This window comes from Elephantulus edwardii, unplaced genomic scaffold (assembly GCF_000299155.1).
Source record: "Elephantulus edwardii isolate Elephantulus edwardi_28Jun2011 unplaced genomic scaffold, EleEdw1.0 scaffold00066, whole genome shotgun sequence".
Lineage (NCBI taxonomy): Eukaryota > Metazoa > Chordata > Mammalia > Macroscelidea > Macroscelididae > Elephantulus > Elephantulus edwardii.
In genome coordinates, this window is record NW_006399816.1 from 3896571 (window position 1) to 3918237 (window position 21667).

General features: G+C 42.2%; 1 protein-coding gene and 1 pseudogene across 1 annotated transcript in view; both read right to left on the bottom strand.

Annotated features, from left to right (window-relative positions):
- SCAPER (S-phase cyclin A-associated protein in the ER) overlaps window positions 1-21667 on the bottom strand; it is a 507933-nt gene that overhangs the window by 27582 nt on the left and 458684 nt on the right. Inside the window, exon 27 of the mRNA XM_006888275.1 lies at window positions 20480-20629. Coding sequence (XP_006888337.1) covers window positions 20480-20629 — 150 coding nt within the window. The remainder of the gene's footprint in view (window positions 1-20479; window positions 20630-21667) is intronic.
- LOC102845700 lies at window positions 919-2228 on the bottom strand (annotated as a pseudogene).

Genomic DNA, 21667 nt, shown 5'->3' on the forward strand with positions numbered 1-21667 from the left:
TTAAAAAATGCAAACCTTTTTAAGCTTATGGGCTTCATGAAAATGGACATCTGGCACTAGTGGGCTAACCCCTATGCTGACTCCTATCTAATTCTTGGGCCTGACTTTTTTTCTGGCTTTCCTTGGCCCTTTACCTTCATTTTGCTTGGCAAAGGGAATTCTCATCTACTTCTTTCATCCACAGTAAGCATGGCCACTGGCTGAATAACTTACTCCTTGTTGCAGACAACCTACCAACAAAGGATGTCAGGGGAAGGCAGCGAGAAGTGCCGCTGGGACTAATGGTGTCACCTGGGGGAACTTTAGAATGAAGAGAGTCCTATGGGTAAGGCTCATGAGGGGACGAGTTCTTAGAAAAAGACATCAGTCACGCTAGGAAAAGTGGAGGGTCAAAGAAAGAGAAGACAATCCTCAACAAGATGGATTGGCACAGTGAGTGTAGCAATGGGCTTGAACCCATTCACAGATGGTGAGGCCGGCACAGGACAGAGCTAAGTCCCAATCTGTTCATCAGTTGCTATGCGTTGTAGTTAACTGGATGGTACCTAACAAGAACATGGGCAAGGATCCATTCCTAAGAGAGGGACAGGACAGGAGTACTTGCAAAATAGAGAAAAGCAGGAGGAAATCCATTAACTATACCAAAGGACAGAGGTAAAATAAATACATGGCTTTGTTTGTATCTACATTCCAGTCACTAAGGCTAAGGCCCTGGGAGCAGGGGGAGAATTGTCAAGTGAGATTTCACAACTGAGCAAAGACCAAGGCCTAGAATGGAAGGGTGAGCTTGCCAGACCCTCAGCCCTTCCTGTCCACTACTGGGGAGGCACAGTTGTCCAGGTTCACTATCCTCACTAGCCACCAAAAGGGTTCTGGTGACTTCCCAGGCCCCTTAGGCCAGGCTGGCTCTTTGCTTCTTCAGTCCATGGTGATGGGGTCATCTTCCACATCTTGGGGGACCGCACTCTGAAGCTCATGACTGATTTCCGGGAACACCTGTAGGTGGGGCTGTAGCTGGAGCAGTTCCAGGAGGGCCTCCTTCTGATCTGTGGCCAGGTCCGCCTTATAGCGCTGGGCCAGGGTCAGGAGGCATTGATGCCAGAGCACAGGCAGTTTGCGCTTCTCTGTCCAGAAGCCCAGAAAGTGGAAGAGCAGGGTGTCCAGCACCCGGTAGGGCTGCACGTACTTCTTGTCCAGCAGAAGTTGCAGAATATGCTGTTGGCACCATCGTATTCCATTTCAGCAATCTGCAGCATAGCCACACTGGAGTGTAACACAGGGATGGAGTACTTGGTGATGATGCTGCCCACGATGATGGCTTCCCGGAGAGTACAGGTACCGGATTCACACAGCAGGATCAGGATCCCTTTGGACCAGGCTCCAGGCTTGAACAAGGCCTTCCTGAGTGCCATGTACAGGTGGAAGTTTAGTTGTTTGTATTCGGCAATGTCATCCCGTACTCGGGGGAGCAGGACGAAGCTGAAGAAGCACAGAGCCATGTGTTCCTTCAGGTTAGAGGAGAAGATCCTCCTCGTGGCCTGTACATGGCGGCTGCCGTCCAGGACTCGGGCTTGGTGATGTAGAGGATCTGCTCCCAGTTGGAAAGGGCAGGAATGATCTTAAACGCTTTGGGTAGTTTCCCACTTCGGTACTTTGATAACACCTCACGGACACCTATGTAAACCTCGAGGACCTGTGGGTCCAGCTGGGGTGTGGGGAAGCCCAACATTTCGGACATGACCGTCTCAACCTCTGTCTGCTTCTCAGTTAGCTTCTCCATGATGATCTCAGCCAGCGTATGCCTGACAGGGGGTTTCATGAACAAACAGCTCAATAGCACGCTTATCCTCAGCATCCACGACCACCTCTGCATGATGGCCCACCCTGTCATTGTGGCAGCCTTCTCCAGGGTGAGCTACTCTTCGTCCTCATCATCTGATCCATCCTGTGGCACTCCTGGACCCAGTCACATGGTGCGTTCCCTTGGTGCCGCGGGCCTATCTCCAGACCCATGTTCTGTCTCCAGCTCCTCCTGCTCTGCTGCGCTTGTTGTAAAATCCACCTGGAAGCTGGGGCCCCACATATTCTTCCTCTTCTTCTCAGGTCCTGCAGCCTCTATGCTTTTTCCAGACACCTGGCTGCACTGCGTCCGCAGTCAGGATCTGCCCCACCAGAGGCACATGTTTTTCCCGATCCCCGGCCCCGCAAGCCACCTTAGATTTGGGCATTTCTTTTGGAAAAGTTGCCAGGTGACACATGGGACCTGCAGACAGAAGCCGGTTGCGCATCGCAATCACATTTGTTTTTGTTGTTGTTGTTACTACTGTTACTGTAGGACTGTGTATGTTATAGTGTTTGCAATATTCTTTATTCTTGCATGTCTATTAATGTCTTTATTTACCTTGGTCACATTGTTCTGACTTCCACCACAGTGTGTACTGTCTTCTTTCACTAGAAATAACATGTCTACTATCTATGACAGTATTTCATTGACGTCAAGTTGGAGCCGACTCATAGGTGACCCTCCAATGGGTTTTCAGAGGCTGTAAACTGAGTAAGAGCCTACCTTTTTCTCTGAGGAGCAGCTGGTGGATCAACTGCTTGCTTTTGGGTTGTCAATGCAACTCCTTCTCCTCTAGGCCACTGGGGCACCTGAGAGGATGATATGAAGACAAATGTGGCATCACGATTGGTAGAAGATTCATCAACAACCTGCATTATACAGACGACACAATCTTGCCTCCAGAAAGTGAAGACTCGACGCATTCACTGAAGATCAAAGGTGACAATGTTCAATATGGGTTACATCTCAAGAAAACAAAGTCCTTACCACTGAATCAATAGGTAATTTCCTGATAGATGGAGAAAAGACTGAAGTTGCCAACAATTTCATTTTACTTGTATCCACAATCCATACCCATGGCAGCAGCAGTGCATAAGTCAAAAGATGTGTTGCACCTGGGAAAACTTTTGTCTCTCCAAAGTGCTAAAGATCAAGGATGTAAGTTTAAAGACTACGGTGCACCTGATTCAAGCCATGGTATTTTCAGGTTGGCAACCATGGCTGCCAAAAATAAAATCTGTCCTGAAGGAATTGCAACCAGAGTTCACTTACGTTGAACATATTTTCAGGAGGAACCAGTCCTTAGAGAGAGAGATCATGCTGGGAAAAGTCAGAGAAAGAGAGGATGACCTTCAGTGAGACAGATTTACACAGTAACCATGGCAACGACCTGGAGCATGACAGAGATTGTGATGCTAGTGCCAGATAGGGTACAGTTCAGACCTGCTGCTGTTTATCGGGCTGCTCTGAGACATAGTCAACTGGATGGTGCCTGCCAACATCAACCATCTACTAAGTGATTCTCCTTCCTTCCTCCTATTCCTCGGAACGATCAAAGAATGTTGCTTTCCTGTAAACCTTCTGGCTTTAAAGGAGTGGTATAACAACTGTCCTTCTTGAGACTGACGTATTTCACTCAGCATAATGTCCTCTAGATTCATCTATGTTATAAAGTGTTTTTCAGATTCACTATTATTCTTTACTGTTACATGGAATAACATGCGTGTACCATATTTTGTTTACCCATTCATCCACTGACACACACTTATATTGTTTCCATCTTTTTTTCTATTGTAATACTGCACTGAACACGGGAGTTGTTGTTGTCATGTGCCACTGAGTTGCCTATGACTCACAGTGACCCCATGCTCTGAACCCTGCCCTATCTTGAGCCAGTCTCAGTATCTCTGACATACTCACCCATTACCTTAATCACTGTGTCAGTCTATCTCATGCAGGGTTTTCCTCTGTTGTACTGTCTTTCTACCCTTCCAAGCATGATGCCTTTCTCCATGAACTGGTCTTCCTGGCCACATGCTCAAAGTACGTGAGACAAAGCTTCAAAATCCTTGTCTCCAAGGACCAGCTTGGATGTACCCTCTCCAAGACAAACCTGTTTGTTCTCTTGGTGGTTTTGGTATGTTCAAGCCTCTACTCCAGTACTACAACTCAGAGGGCATAAATTCTTCTTTCATCCTTAGTCACGGTCCAGTTCTCTGAGGCATAGCAAGTAATTGTGAAGACCATGGCATGACCAGGCACATCTTAGTCTCTAGACTGACATCATTGCTCTTTAGGACTCTGGAGAGGTCTCCGACAGCAGATTTCCCTAATGAAATTCATCTTTTGATTTAATGGCTGCTGGTGTTAAGAGTGTTGACTGTGGAGCCAAACAAGCTGAATTGTTAACAACCTCAATCTCTTCTTCAATTATCATGGTGCTATCAATGGCCCAGTGGTGAGGATCTTTGTCTTCTGGATGTTGAGCTTCAATCCATATTGAAGACTCAAGTCCTTGACCTTTTGTAGCAAGTGCTTTAGGTCCTCCCAAGTTTCAGCAAGCAAGGTTGTTTCATCTGCATATAGCAGGCTGTTGATGAGTCTTCCTCCAATCCTGATGCCACATTCTTCCTCATAAATCCCAGCCTCTTGAATGATCTGTTCTGCATAGAGATTGAAAAAGTATGGAACATGGAAGTACATACTTCTTTTTGTATCCCTGTCCTATTTCTCTAGGAATATATATTTAAAATTAGAATTGCTGGATCATAAAGTATTTCTATTTCTACAGTTGGTGTGGGTTTTTTTGTTAGACAGCAAAATATAATTTTTCATGATGGTTTTACCATTGAGCACATTGTTGCACACTTTTAAATTGACGACCGTGCTTAGAAACACATTCCTCCGCACCCCACCCCCCACCCCCGTCGATGTGTTACCGTCATTTGCGTCAACGTGTTAATAATCTTACCAGCAGTATATGAGGAGTTCTAATCTCCCCACAAAGGGGCTCTGGTGCCCTAGTGGCAAGTATTTGTGCTGCAATCCTGAAGGCACACAGTTCGAATCCACCAATTGCTTCATGGGAAAAAGATGGATAAATCCTCCCATGTGATTAACTGCCTCTGAAAACCCACCGGAGGGTCAGCTATGGGTCAGTTCCTACTCAATGCTACACAACAATCTCTCTGTAACAGAGATTCTCTTCTAATCTAGTAAATATATGTTATTTTTAGCCCTAATTTTTATAGAGGTATGATGGTATTTCATTGTAGTTTTAATTTGCACCAAAGGGATAATGGTCACAAGAATCTTTTCAAGTGCTTTCTAGTCCCCTGAATGTTTCTTTGTTAAATATTTGTGTAGTCTTTGCCCATTTTTAAATTGTAGTTGAGACATTCTATGTATTTTAGAGATTAGGCTTTTCAGACACTTCAATGCTAATTCCCCCCCACCCCCACCCCCCACCCCAGTCCATCAGTTCTGGCTTCACTCTTTTGGGCATGTCTATTGATGAGCCCAAGCATTTCATTTTTTAGGAGGTCTAAGTTATCTCATTTATGTTCCATTGCTTGTGCATTTAAAATTATGTCTGATAGTGTATCAATGCTGAAACTTAGGGCCCCTAGCTTTGTTTCTGGTTAGCTTCCAGGAATTTTATAGTGTTAACATGTAGATCTTGGATTAATTTTGAGCTAGTTTTCATGTATGGTGTAAAGTATGGGTCCTAATTTCATTTCTCACCCCTGAAAAATGACTATCCATTTTGACAACACCATTTGTTAAAGAGACTCTTCTCAATGAATGGGGGATGCTGTTTTCCTTCATAAATCTTTTATGTCCTGCTTGGATTTATTCCTGGGTATTTTATCCTTGCAGGAGCTACTACAAATAGCACTGCTTTCCTGATTTCCTTTTCAGATTTGTCTTTGTTAATGGAGAGAAATCCAACTGATCTTTGTACACTCAGCTTGCATCTTGTCACTTTGTTACACCTTTCCAGTAACTCCCTGGAATCTCTGGGATTTTCTGTAGGACTGTTATCTGGGAATGGGGAAAGGCTTGCTTTGTGGCTTAGGAAATGGGCTATTATAGAAAATGATCCACGTGTACTGAAGAAAAATGGAGACTCTGCTTCTTTTGGGTGGTATGTTCTGTATATGTCTATGAGGCCGAGTTGCTTAACTGTGCTACTTGAATCTTTCTCTTTACTGGGTTTCCCTCTAGTTGTTCTGTCCACCATCAGATGTGGTAGGCTAAAGTTTCTTCCCATTATTTCAGAATTGTCTATTTCTCTGTTCTCAGTTCTGTTAGTTTATTTTTAGTATTTTGGAATTTTGTCATTGGAGCATAAACAGATGACTTCTTTGTCACTTATAATGGATTTTTAGTTTAATGCCTACTTTATCTAAATTTATGACCGCTACTCCTATTCTTTTTTGGATACTGTTTGTTTGGACCATTCCCACACACCTGGATTTTAACTTATGTCTTTGTGTGAATTTTGAAGGCAAAAAACTGATGAATTTTTTAAAAAATTATGTCATTCTTTGTTCCTTGAGTAGTAAATCCACATTCAGTATACATTTACATCCAGTACAGATTCATTGCTGGATATCCCTAGGAATGCTAAAAAATCCAACAGGTATGTTTTGGAAAAAGTACAGCCAGAGTGCTCCCTGGAAGCCAGAATGACAAAGTTTGTCTCTCGTACTTTGGACAGGTTACTAGGAGAGGCTATTCCTTGGAAACAAATGGTGGGTCAGCTTGAAAAGTTGAAGGGTCAGAGAAAGAGAGGAAGACCTCCAATGAGTTGGACTGACACAGTGACTACAGCAATGGGCTCAAGTGTTGTCAGAGATGGTGAGGACGGCACAGGACAGGACAGGATTCACAGGGTCACTATGAGTCCTACTTGACTCAATGGCACCTCTCAAGCAGCAGCCACCAGAGCTCCCTTGTGAGGAAGAGGATATGCCAAGATGTCAAACGAAATATCAAAGAATTGCATTGGGCAAATCTGCTCTAAAGACTTCTTCAAGTGTTAAAAAGAGAAGATGTCAGTTTAAAGACCAAGGTATGTCTGATCCAAGCCATAGTATTTTTTAATTACTTATGAAAGCTGGACAATAAATAAAGGAGACCTGAGAACTGATGCCTTAGAATTGTGTTGGGGAAGGGTACTGAATACACCACAGGATGCCAAAAGAACAAATCAAACTGTGTTAGAAGAAGGGCAGCCAGAACACTCCTTAGAAGCAAAAACTGTGACACAAAGTCTCACATATCTTGGCCCTGTCATCAGGGAGGGGCAGTCCTTGGCAGAAGTATTTGGCAGAATTCATCTGCCAGAATTGGACACCTGACTTGGGAAGGTGAGTGTAGGTGGAGGTGAGGAAGAGCTACAATGAGATGGACTGACTCGGTGACTACAACAATGGGCTTAAATACAGGAGAGATTGTGCAGGGTCAGGCAGGGTAGCGATCGGTTCCTCAGAGGGTTGCTATGAAGTCGAGTTGACTTAATGGCACCTAACAATAATTTACTTATATAAAGAAAAGTCTTCTCTCAGGAGAAGCAGTCTTTATACTGAAGTCATTATTTTTAAGTATAAGCAGAGGGCTCATGTTCAAATCTGGCAAGAAAAACAAAACAAAACTGTGTCAAACTTCAAGGCTGGATTTAAACAGCCAAGTCGGGATGATTCCTCATCCTCAGTGGTAAACAAGACAGACAGACAGCCAAGGCAGCCATGCTGGCTCAGTGTATTCTACAAAACAAACCACTCTAAGTCCTGACTGCCTCATATTTAACAGGGGTGGAGGTTTTGTGCCACTGATTACCTGGAGGGTGGAGAAGGTAGAGTGTGTTGGCTGTCATTGGGCCTGACTGTCTGGAAGATCCTTGTTAGCTGCAAGCACCAATCAGGACCTCACACTGGCCTAGTGTGAGGATGGAGGGTGGTTCCCAGAGTCAGGATGGGTGGGCACCTCTTGCTGACATCCTATGACTCTATTCTGTGGTCAGGAACTGTCACAGGCAAGCAGTCAGGTTTCTGGATCACAGCTCCCTCTCTGCTTGTGGACACCAGGATTTCTGGAGGTCTTGCCCTCCTTCTTGCCTCTCCTCTTTTTAGATCCAGTTTGTGTTCTGTTCACTTTGCTTCACTCTGGTTATGTCTACATCCTTTCTCTGCTTCCTCGTGGGAACAGTGTGAAGTTGCATTCCTATGTTCTTCACCCAGGATGCCTGCCAGCTTTGCCTCAAGATGGCCACACTCTGCTGAGTGGGCTGGGAGGGCACAGCCACTCTATGTCTCTCTTCTTGTTCATGGTTTTTATTCAGCTTCTTCCTTCAATCACTGTTTAATCTAACTTTTTACCCTTCTCTTTGATGTTCAGCATTCCAGAACTGTCATTTGTGTCTATTTCACTTGGTTTCTGTCTGTCTCACTAAGGTGCTATCTCGAGCCATCCCGATATACAGCATGTGCATTTCTTCTTTATGAGAGAAACAAAGAGGGCTGTAACATGGAAAGAAAGGCTGAGTTCCAAAAGTGGGAAAGGAGAAAGCCTTAAATTTTAGAAACTACTTGGAGCCCAGGTAACTCTGGTGGCCTAGTAGTAAGGACCTGCTATCTCAAAGGCACATGGTTCAAATCCATGAGCTGCTCTGTGGGGGGAAAAGATGAGTAATCTCCTCCCATGCAATTAACTGCTTCTGTAAGCCCTGCTGTAGGGTCAGAGTCAGTTCTGACTCGACAGTACATACAACACCTACTTTGAACCCACCACAGGAGCATGGAAATCCATTCATGGATTTCTGTGGGGTAGGGGAATTTACCAAACAGGTGTGACCTAGGCTGATGTGCTTTCAAGAACAGAAGAGTAAAATAAAAGTGTATAAGCAGGAATTAGACCACATCTGAAAGTTTTAACAACTGGAATGGAGTTCGGAACCCATCACTCTCAGAACTGCTCCCACTGCTCCCATCACCTGCAGGTAGATAGCCTCCAACTATGAACCTGCTCCTGCTTCTGTGTTTAGGGAACCATCTCAGATGACTGCACCATGGATTCACTTCCAGAAATGTTGGTGAAATGAAGCTCAATTTTTCTTACTAAGTTATCAAATTACAAAAGAATCGGAAAATTGCACACCCATGTTTATAGCTGCATTGTTCACAATAGCAAAGAGACGGAAACAACCCAAGTGTGCATCAACAAATAAATGGATAGAGAAGCTGTGGTATATTCACACAATAGAATACTGTGCAGCACTGAAAAACAAGGAACTCACAAAATATTACACAAGATGTGGGACTCTGAGGACATTATGCTGAGTGAAATATCTCAGTCACAAAAGGACAAATACTGCATAATGCCACTGTTATAAAATAGGACTGACATGAGGGTTGAGGGAAAACTAAGAAAGGGGATAAATAATGAACACTGCATTGAAACAGATGAGGGAAAGAACTGTTGTTGTTGTTATGTGCTGTTATAGCTGACCCTCCAGTGGGGTTTTGTAGTCTGTAAAACACATGATAGTGGAAGAGCTGCTTATATGCTAAGCATTAGAGAAGCTACTTTGTAGGTTAGCATTGTTGTTGTTGTTATGTGCTGTTGAGTTGCTTGCGACTCATAGCAACCCTATGTACAACAACCCTAAACCCTGCTCTATTCTGTGCCAATCGCACTGCCTCTGATACACCCACCCCAATTACCCCAGTCACTGAATCAATCTACCTCATAGAGGGTCTTCCTCTCCTGCACTGTCGATTTGGTATTATTTGCATGCCAACATTCCAGAATAAAAGGTGCATAGCAAAGTGGACTGTGGGCAGGGAGGAGGGAGGAAATTGTGAAACAATGAAAGAATCTTTTTAAAGAGAAAAGCCAATGGAGGGGGCTGTGGTAGGGAAGAAAATGTGCAACAATGAATGAATGGAAGTTCAAGTTTTCTATATATTTTCGTTAACGTATTAATTAAAAAATAAGTTTAAAAAAGGAACTGGAAAAAGCATGTTAGATCTATCAGGCACAATCTAGTCTCCTACAAAGTTTACTCATCTGCCTGACCTCCCAGAAGCATCCAGTGACCTCCTGCTCAGTGTGGAGCAGCTATTACATGACCTGCATGGGCTTCTCTGTAGAGAAGCCAGTTATAGGGAGGGTTCAATGATCATACAAGATTCTGCTCTGATAGCTGGAAACTGTGAGGCCTTTCCAAATGGCCCTTCACTAACTAAAATGAATATGCAAAGGTGCTTATTCCCAAAACACTAATATGCAGAAAGTCAAATCATCTGTCATTGGAGTTAATTTAATTATCAGCCCACATTTAATTATCCAATACAAAATGTAAATAAAGTGAAGGACTGACAGCACATACTAATTACATTCATTATAATAATTAAATGGAAAGGAATTTAGGAGTCATGAAAGTGCCATAAAATACAGGGAAGCTTTTGATTAAAACAACAATGTTTTAATTAGAAACTGCAACCCTTTAGGGAACAGATGATTGGTTCTATCAAGGATGGGGCATTACTTTTATTATCCAGGTTTCTCTTCTGAAGTCATCGTTGGTATCATGGGACTCGGGCTTTCCAGTTAATAGACTAAATGGTGGCACATAAAAAGCACCAATTCTTCATGCAAAGCAGTTGCCTAATAAAAAATCAGCCTCATTCTGCAGCAGATTTCAGTATTCCCTGTCTTATAAAGATGCAAGCTGTTCCCCTAGTAAGAAATAAAAGGTTCCCTGTGGACAAACAGGCCCCACAAATGAACATGTCTTCTGACTAATGATTCGGAAGCAGTAGAGGAATGGGCATTATATTTTCTCCCCTGAAATCACTCTGATTTAGAGAAAGTGGCATCCAGGCTAAATAAATGAACGTTTTAGGAAATAGAGGAGTCTTAGTTATCTAGTACTGCTATGACAGAAATCCCTCAAATGAATGGCTTGAACAAATAGAGATTTGTTTTTTCACAGTACAGGAGGCCAGAAGTCCAAATTGAGGCTGCAGGGCACGGCCTTTTCCGCCGTTTCTGGAGGAGGGGCCCTGCACGTAGTTCAACTTCTGATTCTAGTTCTTTGGAGTTCTCCATTTGGTGTGGCAAGTGTCTTCTCCTATCTTGGCTGCTTCTGGTTGCTTGTTTAATTTTTTTTATAACTCACAGGAGAGTGAAGACACACCCTAATCCTAATCACTAATCACACACTAATCCTGTCTCACTGATGTTGCTGTTGTTATGTACCATCAAGTGGGAACCAACCCATGGCTGACTTTAAGTGGGTTTTCAGAGGCAGTTAGTCTCATGGGAGGAGACTGTCCATCCATCTCCTGTGGAGCAGCTGGTGATTTTAAACCACGAACCTTCAAGATGGCAGAGCAGCTCATTACCATCAAGCCACCAGAGCTTCCTGTCTCAGTGACGTAGCAAAGACAATTTCTTCTCAAGTGGGATTACAACCACAGATATAGAGATTAGTTTGTATCACAAGAAGTAAGGTGAAAGGACACTAACTAGACTGCCAGTAATGGGGTTGGGGGCTCTGACAGTAAATGCCTGGCAACTTCTTTTCCTTCTGAGCCTCAGTTTCCCTGTGAGAAGAGGCTGGAGGTCAGGTGTAGCAGATCACTTGCAGGATGTATGCTCCACACATCTGTGACTGCAGCACAAAATTTACTGCATCCCTTCAGCAAATGCTCATTTAGCAAATTACTGGATTTGGGAGGAGTAGAAAGGGAACTTAATAAAACCAATTTTTAAAGAATAAAACAAACAATCAGCCTTTCAGTTATAGGAATGTACCATTTCAGCTGGGACATGACCAGTTATTACCGTAGCAATCCTGAGATTGTTTCTCATACCCTGGCTTCCTTGCAATATTAAATACTCGGCCACAGAATGGAATGTTGATAGTATGAATCTATGCAGCTGTTGTGAGGGGGGAAAGACTTAGAGATCTGGTTCTACAAGGACTAAAGCCTGGAAAACCTATAGATCAGTTCTATTCTATCATACAGGGTTCTCAATGAGTTGAGGTGGACTCAGTGACATAGAACAGCAACAACAGCCTTCCTTGTGCTACCTGGCAGGCACAGAGTCCAACCAGGGCCAGTGGAGAGCAGTTCTCTGGTGCAAGTGTGAAACAACTATGGCTGGAGATGGTCTGATGTCTCATCTTATGAGTGTGCATTAGTGGATCTCTCCTAGTAATACTGAAGGAGTAAAAAGATACTTCACTTTTACCCATGAGCTGCCATGTAGGGGGTGGGTAACTCATGAAGCCCTTTGGGGCTCACAGAATTTGGAAAAGGGCAAGTGGTATGTGAAAAACTACAGAAGGGCTGGGAGTCCCCATGACTGGTCTGCCTCTGGTTCTAATTCCAGCCATTGAAAACATAAGATTCAAAGAGGTCACAAAGACTGTCTAATATGGTCTACTTCTTTGTGCAGTCAGAAGTGATCGAGAAAAAAAGGATTTGTCTGAGATGATACAGCTGGTGGCAGAGCTGGGGCTTGATATCAGGAGTTTTAATTGATGAATTTTGGTCCATTTGTGCCGCTCACTGACATCTTCCCAGGATATTTAAAGGTCTTTGGGAGAAAAGCACAGATACGCCCAGAAGTCACCAAGAGGGTCAGGGTGGTAGCTTCTCAATGAATGGCCTTGGCAAAGAGGCAGCATCTTTTCTACCCAAAATATTCAGCAATACTGGTGGGTGAGGCCTGTGACACACCTAATTGTCTTAAGAAATGTGAAGTGGAAAGTCAGAGTTAGGCTCCACAAGGCTTGGAATCTCCTGGTCGGCTAGCAGTTCTCTCTCATTTCAGGGGGTCTACTTCACTTCTCTAAGCTACAATTGTTCACTGTCTAACAGGCAGCAATAACTTCAGTCCTTAAAGCCTTCCTGAAGTGCTAATGAGATCCAAGAGATAACAGATGTGAAGCAGAGGATAAAGAACTCGACAAGCGTCAGGGTTACTCTTAGAAACAATAATTTCACAAGGTGCTTTTCTCAATTTCTCACAGCTATGATTTCTAACTGCTTTTCTACTTTTCATCACTTTCTTTCTTTTCAAAGATGGCTGAATTTCAGCCACTGACCTGGGTCTAAGCTGCGCCCCCCCCCCCAAGTGAATGCTGAGTTTGAGTTTTTAATTCAATTCTTCTTGGAGCAAGGTGGCCCACCCTAGCATGCCATCTCCAACTATGAGTTCCCTGGCCCCATTCTCCACCCAATCTGGAGATGCTGAAAAGTCTATTTTAATTACAGGAGATGATTAGTCTGTGATCCAGCAACAGTGAAAAGCTCTGAATTTTCACATAATCCTGAATTTAGTAAATACTTAATAAAAAAGTTGGTTTAAGAAAAGTATTTCAAATCATCCTTGAGTCTAGGATGAGCCAAGAGAACAGAATGTTTTGCTGTAGAACCTTGCACAACAAAATACAGGTGGTCTCCAGCTTACGATGGAGTTTTACTCAAATAGTTCTGTCCTAAATTGGTTCTGACATAAGTTGAATACTCTTTTAAAAAGTTTTCATTATTATTATCTCTTATCATCAGTATTCTTATAAATCTGATCTTTATCTTTGGGGGTTGGGAATATTACATACAAACTTACAGATATATTTTTAAGACATACATTTGTAAAAAAACACATACAATCATCAGAATTTACTCTGATAACAAAATTAAAAATTGATGCTTCTGATGGGACAAAATGTTGAATAAAATCATGATATAAGCCTGGCTTAGGGGACCCTGGTGGTGCAGTGTGTTCTGTGTTGGGCTGCTGACCACAAGGTCCAAGCCCATAAGCTGCTCCTTGGGTGAAAAAAGAGGCTGTTTCCTCCTGTAAAGATTTACAGGTTTGGAAACCCAGCAGAGGGTTGATGCGAGTTGCAAGTAAGTTGAGGATAGTTGGTTTGTTTTGGTTGGGGGCTGGTCTCTAGTCAGAATCTGTATAATAACAGCCAAGTTAAGAGTTGTGATGACCGTTGGGCATGTGTGAAATTCAACTATTATTTGTCCTTCTGGTTGAACACTGCCCAACATTTTCTTACTACTCCTGACATCAACATTGAAAGCTGAATATTGCCCAACATTTTTACTACTGACATCAACACTGAAGTCAGTGTAGACCAGGACATAGCCTGCTGTATGGCAGTGCTTTGAACAGTAAATCATAACAGCTGTGATGTACAAATGAACATCAGAATGGTAAGATCAGCAAATTATATGTTGCTACATTGTATGCAATACATTTTGCTAATGGTAAAATGTAAACAAAAATCACCACTACCAAACTCAAAATTAAAGAGATGGTTCACCCTAACTCAAAGATGTCACAAGCTGGGGACTACCTATATTATCAGACACACAATTACTCACCTCTCTACAAGTAGAGTAGATAAAGTCTACAAGTAGAATAGATAATTGGCTTTTATTATGATATATGGATAGTTGCCTTTTATTATGATATGTTACATGATGGATACATGATATATTCTTGGAAGAAGTTCAGTCAGGGTTCTTCTCAGAGACAAGAATGATGATGCTGTGTTTCACATACTCTGGGTATGTTATCAAGAAGGGTCAGCCCTTGGAAGGGGATATCATATTTGGATTGGTGGAAGGTCAGACAAAAAGAGGAAAACCCTCAAGGAGATGGACTAACACAGTGATTCCAACAGTGGGCTTAGGCGCAATGGAGATTGTAAGGATGGTGCAGGATTGGTCAAGGCTTTGATCTCTTGTAGATATGGTTATTGAGTCAGAGTCAACTTGATGGCACCAAACAACATGATCTATAGTAAAGAAGTACAAAATAGGAAGGTGGATTATGAGATGCCCACATAAGATAAAGCCATGCAGCCATAAGAAATAATATGCACAGAGTAGAAAATGAATTACTAACTATAAATGGAAAGGTAAGAGACCCCAGATAAGCAAAGCAATACTGAAGGAGTAGAGGAGGTCGCACTTTTCAATCTCAAACCCTACTACACAGCCATGGTAATCAAAGTGCCATGGAACTGGCACAGGACAGATATGTACACAGACTGGTAACACATAATCGAGAATTCAGAAAGAAATCTACCTATATGACAGCCGATCCTGACAAAGTGATGAAATCCATTAAGTAGGGGAGAAGACAACTGCTTTAACAAAGAATGCTGGTAAATTCTTTCCAGAAAACTTAAACAAGATCCATACCTCATACCATAAACAAAAATTAAATCAAGATAGATCAAAGACCTAGGTATAAAACTTAAAATGATAAAGAACATCAAACAAAAAATTGAGGCTAACTTAGGGACCAGAATCTATGGCATAAATAGACAATGTACAGGATAAACTGGGTAATTGGAACCTCTTAAAAGGGAGTGCTGGTAGCCTAGTGGCAAAGAATTGAGCTGCCAACTCAAAGGCACAAGTTCAAATCTCCAGGGGAGAAAAATGGGCAACCTCCTTCTGTGTAATTTACAGCCTCTGAATATTCATTGGAGGATCAGCTATGAATGATTCTGACTCAATGGCACACAACACCACCACTACCACTACCACAATTAAATCCTTATGTGTTTCCAAATTATTTTTGTTCCAAAAGAGCACAAAGAGAAGCTACAGAATGGTAAAAATAATTGGAAATTATAAGAAACTTATCTCTGAAATTTACAGAAAATGCCAATACCGAATTAAGAAAAAGACAAAGAACCCAATTACAAAATGGGCAGAGGACATAAAAAGGTATTTTCACCAAAAAAGACATTCAGGTGGCCAGCAAACTTATGAAAATATGTTCAAGATCATTAGCCATTGTTGTCATTGTTAGGTGCTGTGGAGCAAAGCATGACTCAAAGCAACCCAATTAACAAAAGATCTGAACCCTGTTCTATCCTGCACCTTACTCGCACTTCCTGACATACAAGAGCCCATTGCAGTAGTCATCATGTCAGTCTACCTGGTTGAGAGTCGTCTTCTCCTTTGCCGACCCTTCACCCTTCCCAACATAATTTCCTTTTCCAAGGAACAGCACCTCCTAGCAACATGTCCAAAGTATATGAGGCAAAGCCTCATCATTCTTGCCTCCAAAAAGCACTCCAGCCTCCAAAAAGCACTCCAGCTGCACCATCTTCAAGACATATCTATTCGTTCACTTGGCCATCCATCCATGGGATGTTCAGGGCTCTTCTCCAACACCACAGCTCAAATGCGTCAATTCTTTTCCTGTCATCCTTTTTCACTGTCCAGCTCTCAGATACTTAGCAAGTAATCAGAAAGACTATGGCCTGAACCAGACACACCTTAGTCCTCAAACTGACATCACTACTTATCAGTCATTTGGAAAGACCCTAACTGCAGATTTTCCTAGTGCAATGTATCTCCTTATTTCCTGACTGCTCATATCAAGGGTGTTAACTGTGGATCCAAGCAAGATGAAGCTGTTGACAGTTTAAATCTTTTCTCCATCCACCAGGACACTGTCTATTGGTCCAGTGGGAAGAATCTTTGTTTTCTTGATATTGAGACACAATCCATACTGAAGGCTACATTCCCTGATCTTCTGCAACAAGTGCTTCAAGTCCTCCTCATTTTCAGCAAGTAAGGTTGTGTCATCTGTATAACACAGGTTATTGATGAGTCTCCTTCCAATCCTGATGCCACACTCCGTTTCATAGAGTCCAGCTTCTCAGATAGTTTGCTCAAAATATATACTGAACAGGTAAGGAGAGAGAATACAATCCTGATACACTCCCTTCCAAATGCCAAACCACACAGTGCTCCCCTGCTCCAATAGCACAACGGCCTCCTGATCCAGGTATAGGTTCTGCATGAGCACAATCAAATGCTCTGGATTCCCATTCTTCTCAGTGTTCGCCACAACTTGTCATGATCCACACAGTCATATGCCTTTGCATAGTCAATAAAGCACAAATAGACATTCTTCTGGTATTCCTTACTTTCAGTCAGGATCCATCTGACATCAACAATGATATCCCTGGTGCCATGACTTCCTCTAAATTCTGCTTGAACTTCTGACAGTTTCTTATCTATGTAATGTTCCAGCCATTTTTGAATGATCTTCAGCAGTATTTTGCTTGCATGTGATATCAGTGATAGTGTTCGATAATTTCCACATTCAGTTGGATCACCCTTCTTGGGAATGGGAACAAATATGGACTTTTCCAGTCCACTGGCCAGACAAGCATCCTCCAAATTTCCTGGCATAGACTGGTGAGTGCATCTAAGGTTATATCTGTTAATTGAAACAAGTCAATTGGTATCCCATCAATTCCTGGGGCCAATGCCTTCAATGCAGCTTCTATTTCCTCCTTCATTACCATTGGCTCCTGTTCATATGGTACTACCTGAAATTTTCAGTGTCAATCAAGTCTTTCTGGTACAGTGACTTTGTATATTCCCTCCATCTATATCCTCAATAAAAGTGTCCTAAAAGCCCTTTAAACACTAAACAAAGAGGACAGTTATAATAGTGTAGTGGTAGAGCCCAGACTGAAATGAGGAAAATCAATAACAAACATCATTTAACAATTAGCACACGGAATGTACGTAGCTTGAATGTTGGAAAACTGGAAACTGTTAAAAATGAAATGGACATTTATTCACTGTTGATGGAAGTGTAAAATGGTGCAAACATCGTGGAAGGCGGTATGGCGCTTTCTCAAAAAGTTGCAAAAAGAAATATCATTTGACCCAGCATTTCCTCTACTATGAATATACCCTAAAGAAACTATAAATGCCACTGAGGCAGATATATGCACACCCATGCTCACTGCTGCTTTGTTCACAATAGCAAAGAGTTGGAAACAACCTAAGTGCCATCAACAAATGAATGGATAGAGAAGCTGTGGTATATTCACACAATGGAATACTACACTGCACTGAAAAACAAGGAATTCATGCAATATTATTCGAAATGGGTGAACCTGGAGGACCTTATGCTGAGTTAAATATCTCAGTCACAAAAGGACAAATACCACATAGTGCCACTGTTATAGGACGGGACTGACATCAGGGTTGGGATGAGACTGAGAAAAAGTGAATAAATTATGTATACTGCATTGAAACAGATGAGGGAGAGAACAGTTTAAAAGCGATATATGATTGGGTATTATGGTTACGACAAGAGTCCAGAATTAACGTTGTATAGTGGAGTGGACCCTGGAAGGGGTGTTTTATACCAATGAAGGAATTTTTCTTTTACTTTTCAAGGAGAGGAGCAAACTGGGGATGGAGGGGTGGGCAGGGAGAAAAGTGCAACAATAAATGAATGGAAATCCAAAATCTCTGTAAATGTTCATTTAAAAAATTAATGAAAATTAAAAAAATGAAATGGAACACATGAAAATCAAAATACTAGGCATTAGTGATATGTGATGGATCAGCTTTGGCCACTTTGAATCAGACAATCATATGGTATACTATGCAAGGGAAGAAAAACAGAGGAAGAATGGCGTTGCATTCATAGTCAAAGAGTCAATTTCAAGTTCTATCCTGAAATACAATGGTGTGAGTGATAGGATAATATTAATACACATACAAGGAAGGCTTGCTATTAGCACAACTATTATGCAAATATATGCTCCTATACCAAGTGCAAAGGGGAACAAATTGAGAATTTTTTCTTTAGCAATTAAAATAAAAGCAATGAGATATTGCACTCTAGAAACAAAAGCAAAATTAATAGATGAATCTAGAGGAAATTATACTGAGTGACAGAAGGCAATCACAAATGAACAATTCCTGTATAAAACCACAATTTAAAAAAGCTAAGGAAAAGTTTAAACACAAAACCATTCTTGGATGGTTATCAGGGATGGGAAAGGAAGGAGGGGGGAGTAAATATTAATACATAGAAAAGTTGGGTGAAGAGAAAGGCAACAGAAAATAAGAGATTGATCAGATACTGCAATTAGTTAACTGCATTAATCAGTCAAAATAAAAATAAAAACCAAACATCTGCTTTCTCGTTAGAGAGGCAATTACAGATCGTGTGGTTTTTCACCTTCGTTCTTTTCTGTCTTGGACTAGTCTGCTGTGGGTCAATATACCTAGTGTCATGGCTTGCACTGTGTCCCCTCAAAACACATGTATGTAATTACCTAATATTGAAGCTATGTAATGATCTCCCCATGATCTGATATGCCAAACAGGTGTAAGGGGATAAGGATAGAATACAACAAGTTTCCCTAGGGTAACCTGTAACACTTTTTATTTCTAGAGATAAAAGGAGAGGAAAGCAAGCTGAGAGAAAAGGACCTCAGTGCCACAGAAAAGGAGTTACCAGGCATGGAGTGTATCCTTTTGAACTTGGGTTTCTTTCTGCTCCAGAGAGCAACTTGCACTGGAGAAGGCCAAGACTCATGGATTTCTCCAAGGACTTCTGGGCCTAGAGATGCTGCAGGAAACAAGGGTGCTCTAGAACTGGCAGGGAGGGCTGGGCCCTAGGGTTGGCACTCTGCATATGGACTTTTATCCCCCTATATGGCAAGAGAATAATTTGCTTAAAGCCATCCACTTGTGGTCTTATCTCTGATATAGCAGCACTAGATAACCAAAGTGGAAGATGGGTAATCTCCTCTGTGTGATTTACAGCCTCTGAAATCCTGCTGGGGAGTCAGCTATGAGTTGGCTTTGACTCAACAGCAATGAGATGTTTTGTTTCATAGTTTATTTTCTTTAAGATAAATGAGGCATCTAATGTTATTGTGTACCTTTAAGTTGAGTTGGGGCTGACCCGTAGCTAACCCTCCAGTGGATTTTCAGAGGCAGTTAATTGCTGGAAGGGATTCCCCATCCTTCTCCTGCAGAATAGCTGGTGGATTCAAACCACATAGCTTCTTGCCAGTAGGCCACCAGAGCTCCCTAAGACAACCTAATAAGCAAGCTTATTAGAAATTTGTCCAAAACAAAAATGAGAAGGTTTTGGGTGAGATTTAAGGTTGCCAAATAGAAGGCTAGGCTAACGAGACCATCAGGAATCAATACTTGAAATGTTTGCTACGTTTTAACTTAGATTAAAAAGTAAAGAGAAATAAGGTGTTTCCCCCACCCCAAACACTTAACACAGATCTCTTAACTTCTTGAAGCAACAAAATCCTATTTACAAATAAAATCTTGCTCAGAAGCCAAATAATTGAAAAACAAAACTTCACTGAAGGACTCCAGGGGGAGTGGCCCAGACCTTTGACCTCAGCCTCCTCTTCAGATACCATCTGGCAGCCTCTGAGCACCCAGGCAGAAGCCAAAAGCTTAAAGAACGCACAATTACATGAAGCACCAGACTCCAATGCTATGAATAGATTTGTAAAGGTATCAGAATATATGCTACAAGAAGCTAGTCAGAGTGAGGCAGGAGATGTTTCTGTGTGACCTAACAATATTTATTAAAATGATTTTCTTTTGTAGCTCTGAGAGGATCAAAGCTCTGTGGAGGGAAGAAGCTAGAGGCGTAGTTCTGGAGCCTGGTAAAGGGCCTCACACAGGACAGATGGGTTCCAGCAGGCCAGCCTGCCTTTTCTCACTCCAATACCTCACACTCTCAGCGATGGGGGAGCAGTGAAAGGAACGTTCTGGGGCCTCTTACCTGGTTATCTGGGTGGTTGACTGTGAAGTAGCCCACACAGACGATGACCTCATGGAGAAGGCTTTCACAGGAGACTTGGCTGCAGTGACCTAACAGGGAGCTGGCGATGTGCCGGAATGCAAGGGACAAGCCCTCTGCCCCTATGATAGACTGACAAAGACAAGGAGCAGTCAGAAGTTTTCTGTCCAGGGAGAGCAAGGGCTGCAAACCATAAAGTAAGAGAGCTCTGCACACTTTCTGTCACAGCACTGTCAGAGCACATGCAGTGTCCAGGGCACTATGCTTAACAGTTCAGTTCAGGGCTTCTTGCTCTAATAAATGACCATAATAAAGACAAAACTTTATCCCGAAAATCTACAGAGAATAGAGCATAGCAGCCTAGATGTGTGCACTCTGAGGATTAAGGTGCTGTTAGTGTGACTGACACTCAGCTAACTTCTAATACATTATATATTGTATTTCTAATACCATTTTTTTCTGGAGAAAATATTTTCTTGTACTCAGACTAGATAATAAATTTCCAATTAGTTGCCTGTGTTCAAAAAGAAAAGAAATATAAAAAATAAATAGTATTCAAGTAAACAGCACTAGAAACTCAAGGCTCCTTGGTATAAAAAGTTTCCTCAAAGGACTCCCCACCCCAAGCCCATGAAACCCTCTCAACTGTCAGGCTTCTGGGATCCTTTCTCCAGACAAGCAAAGGGCTGTTAGTGGTGGGCGACTCGGGAGGAGAGCCCGAGTCTGTCTGCACAGCCTGAAGCTTCTATTTAATAAACATGTCAAACAGACAGAGCGACAGGAGGGCAAAGGGGAGAGGCGAAGCCCACAGAATACACTCGCCGCGCTGCACTGGAATGAAACACCGCTGCTGGCTGGTGGGAAAAGGCAGGGTTTTAAACTCATCTCTAGTTTTGAGGTCTTGGCAGGCTTGAACTAGGTCACTACACTGCAGCTTGGAAATTCTGATAAACTTACTTTGTCTAGCAGTGGTAAGTCTTTTAGTGAATGTTACTGAAACAAAATTGCTGCAAAATTTTAAGGGCATCTTAATGTCTCAACAATCCTGGACACACGTACACATATATATACACCAATATTTTTAAGTCTTCAGGAGGGCTTTGCGCCTTTAAATCAAATGGTGACACCTTCTGAGCCCAGTCTTTATTTAATTAGTTGGTCCAGCATGCT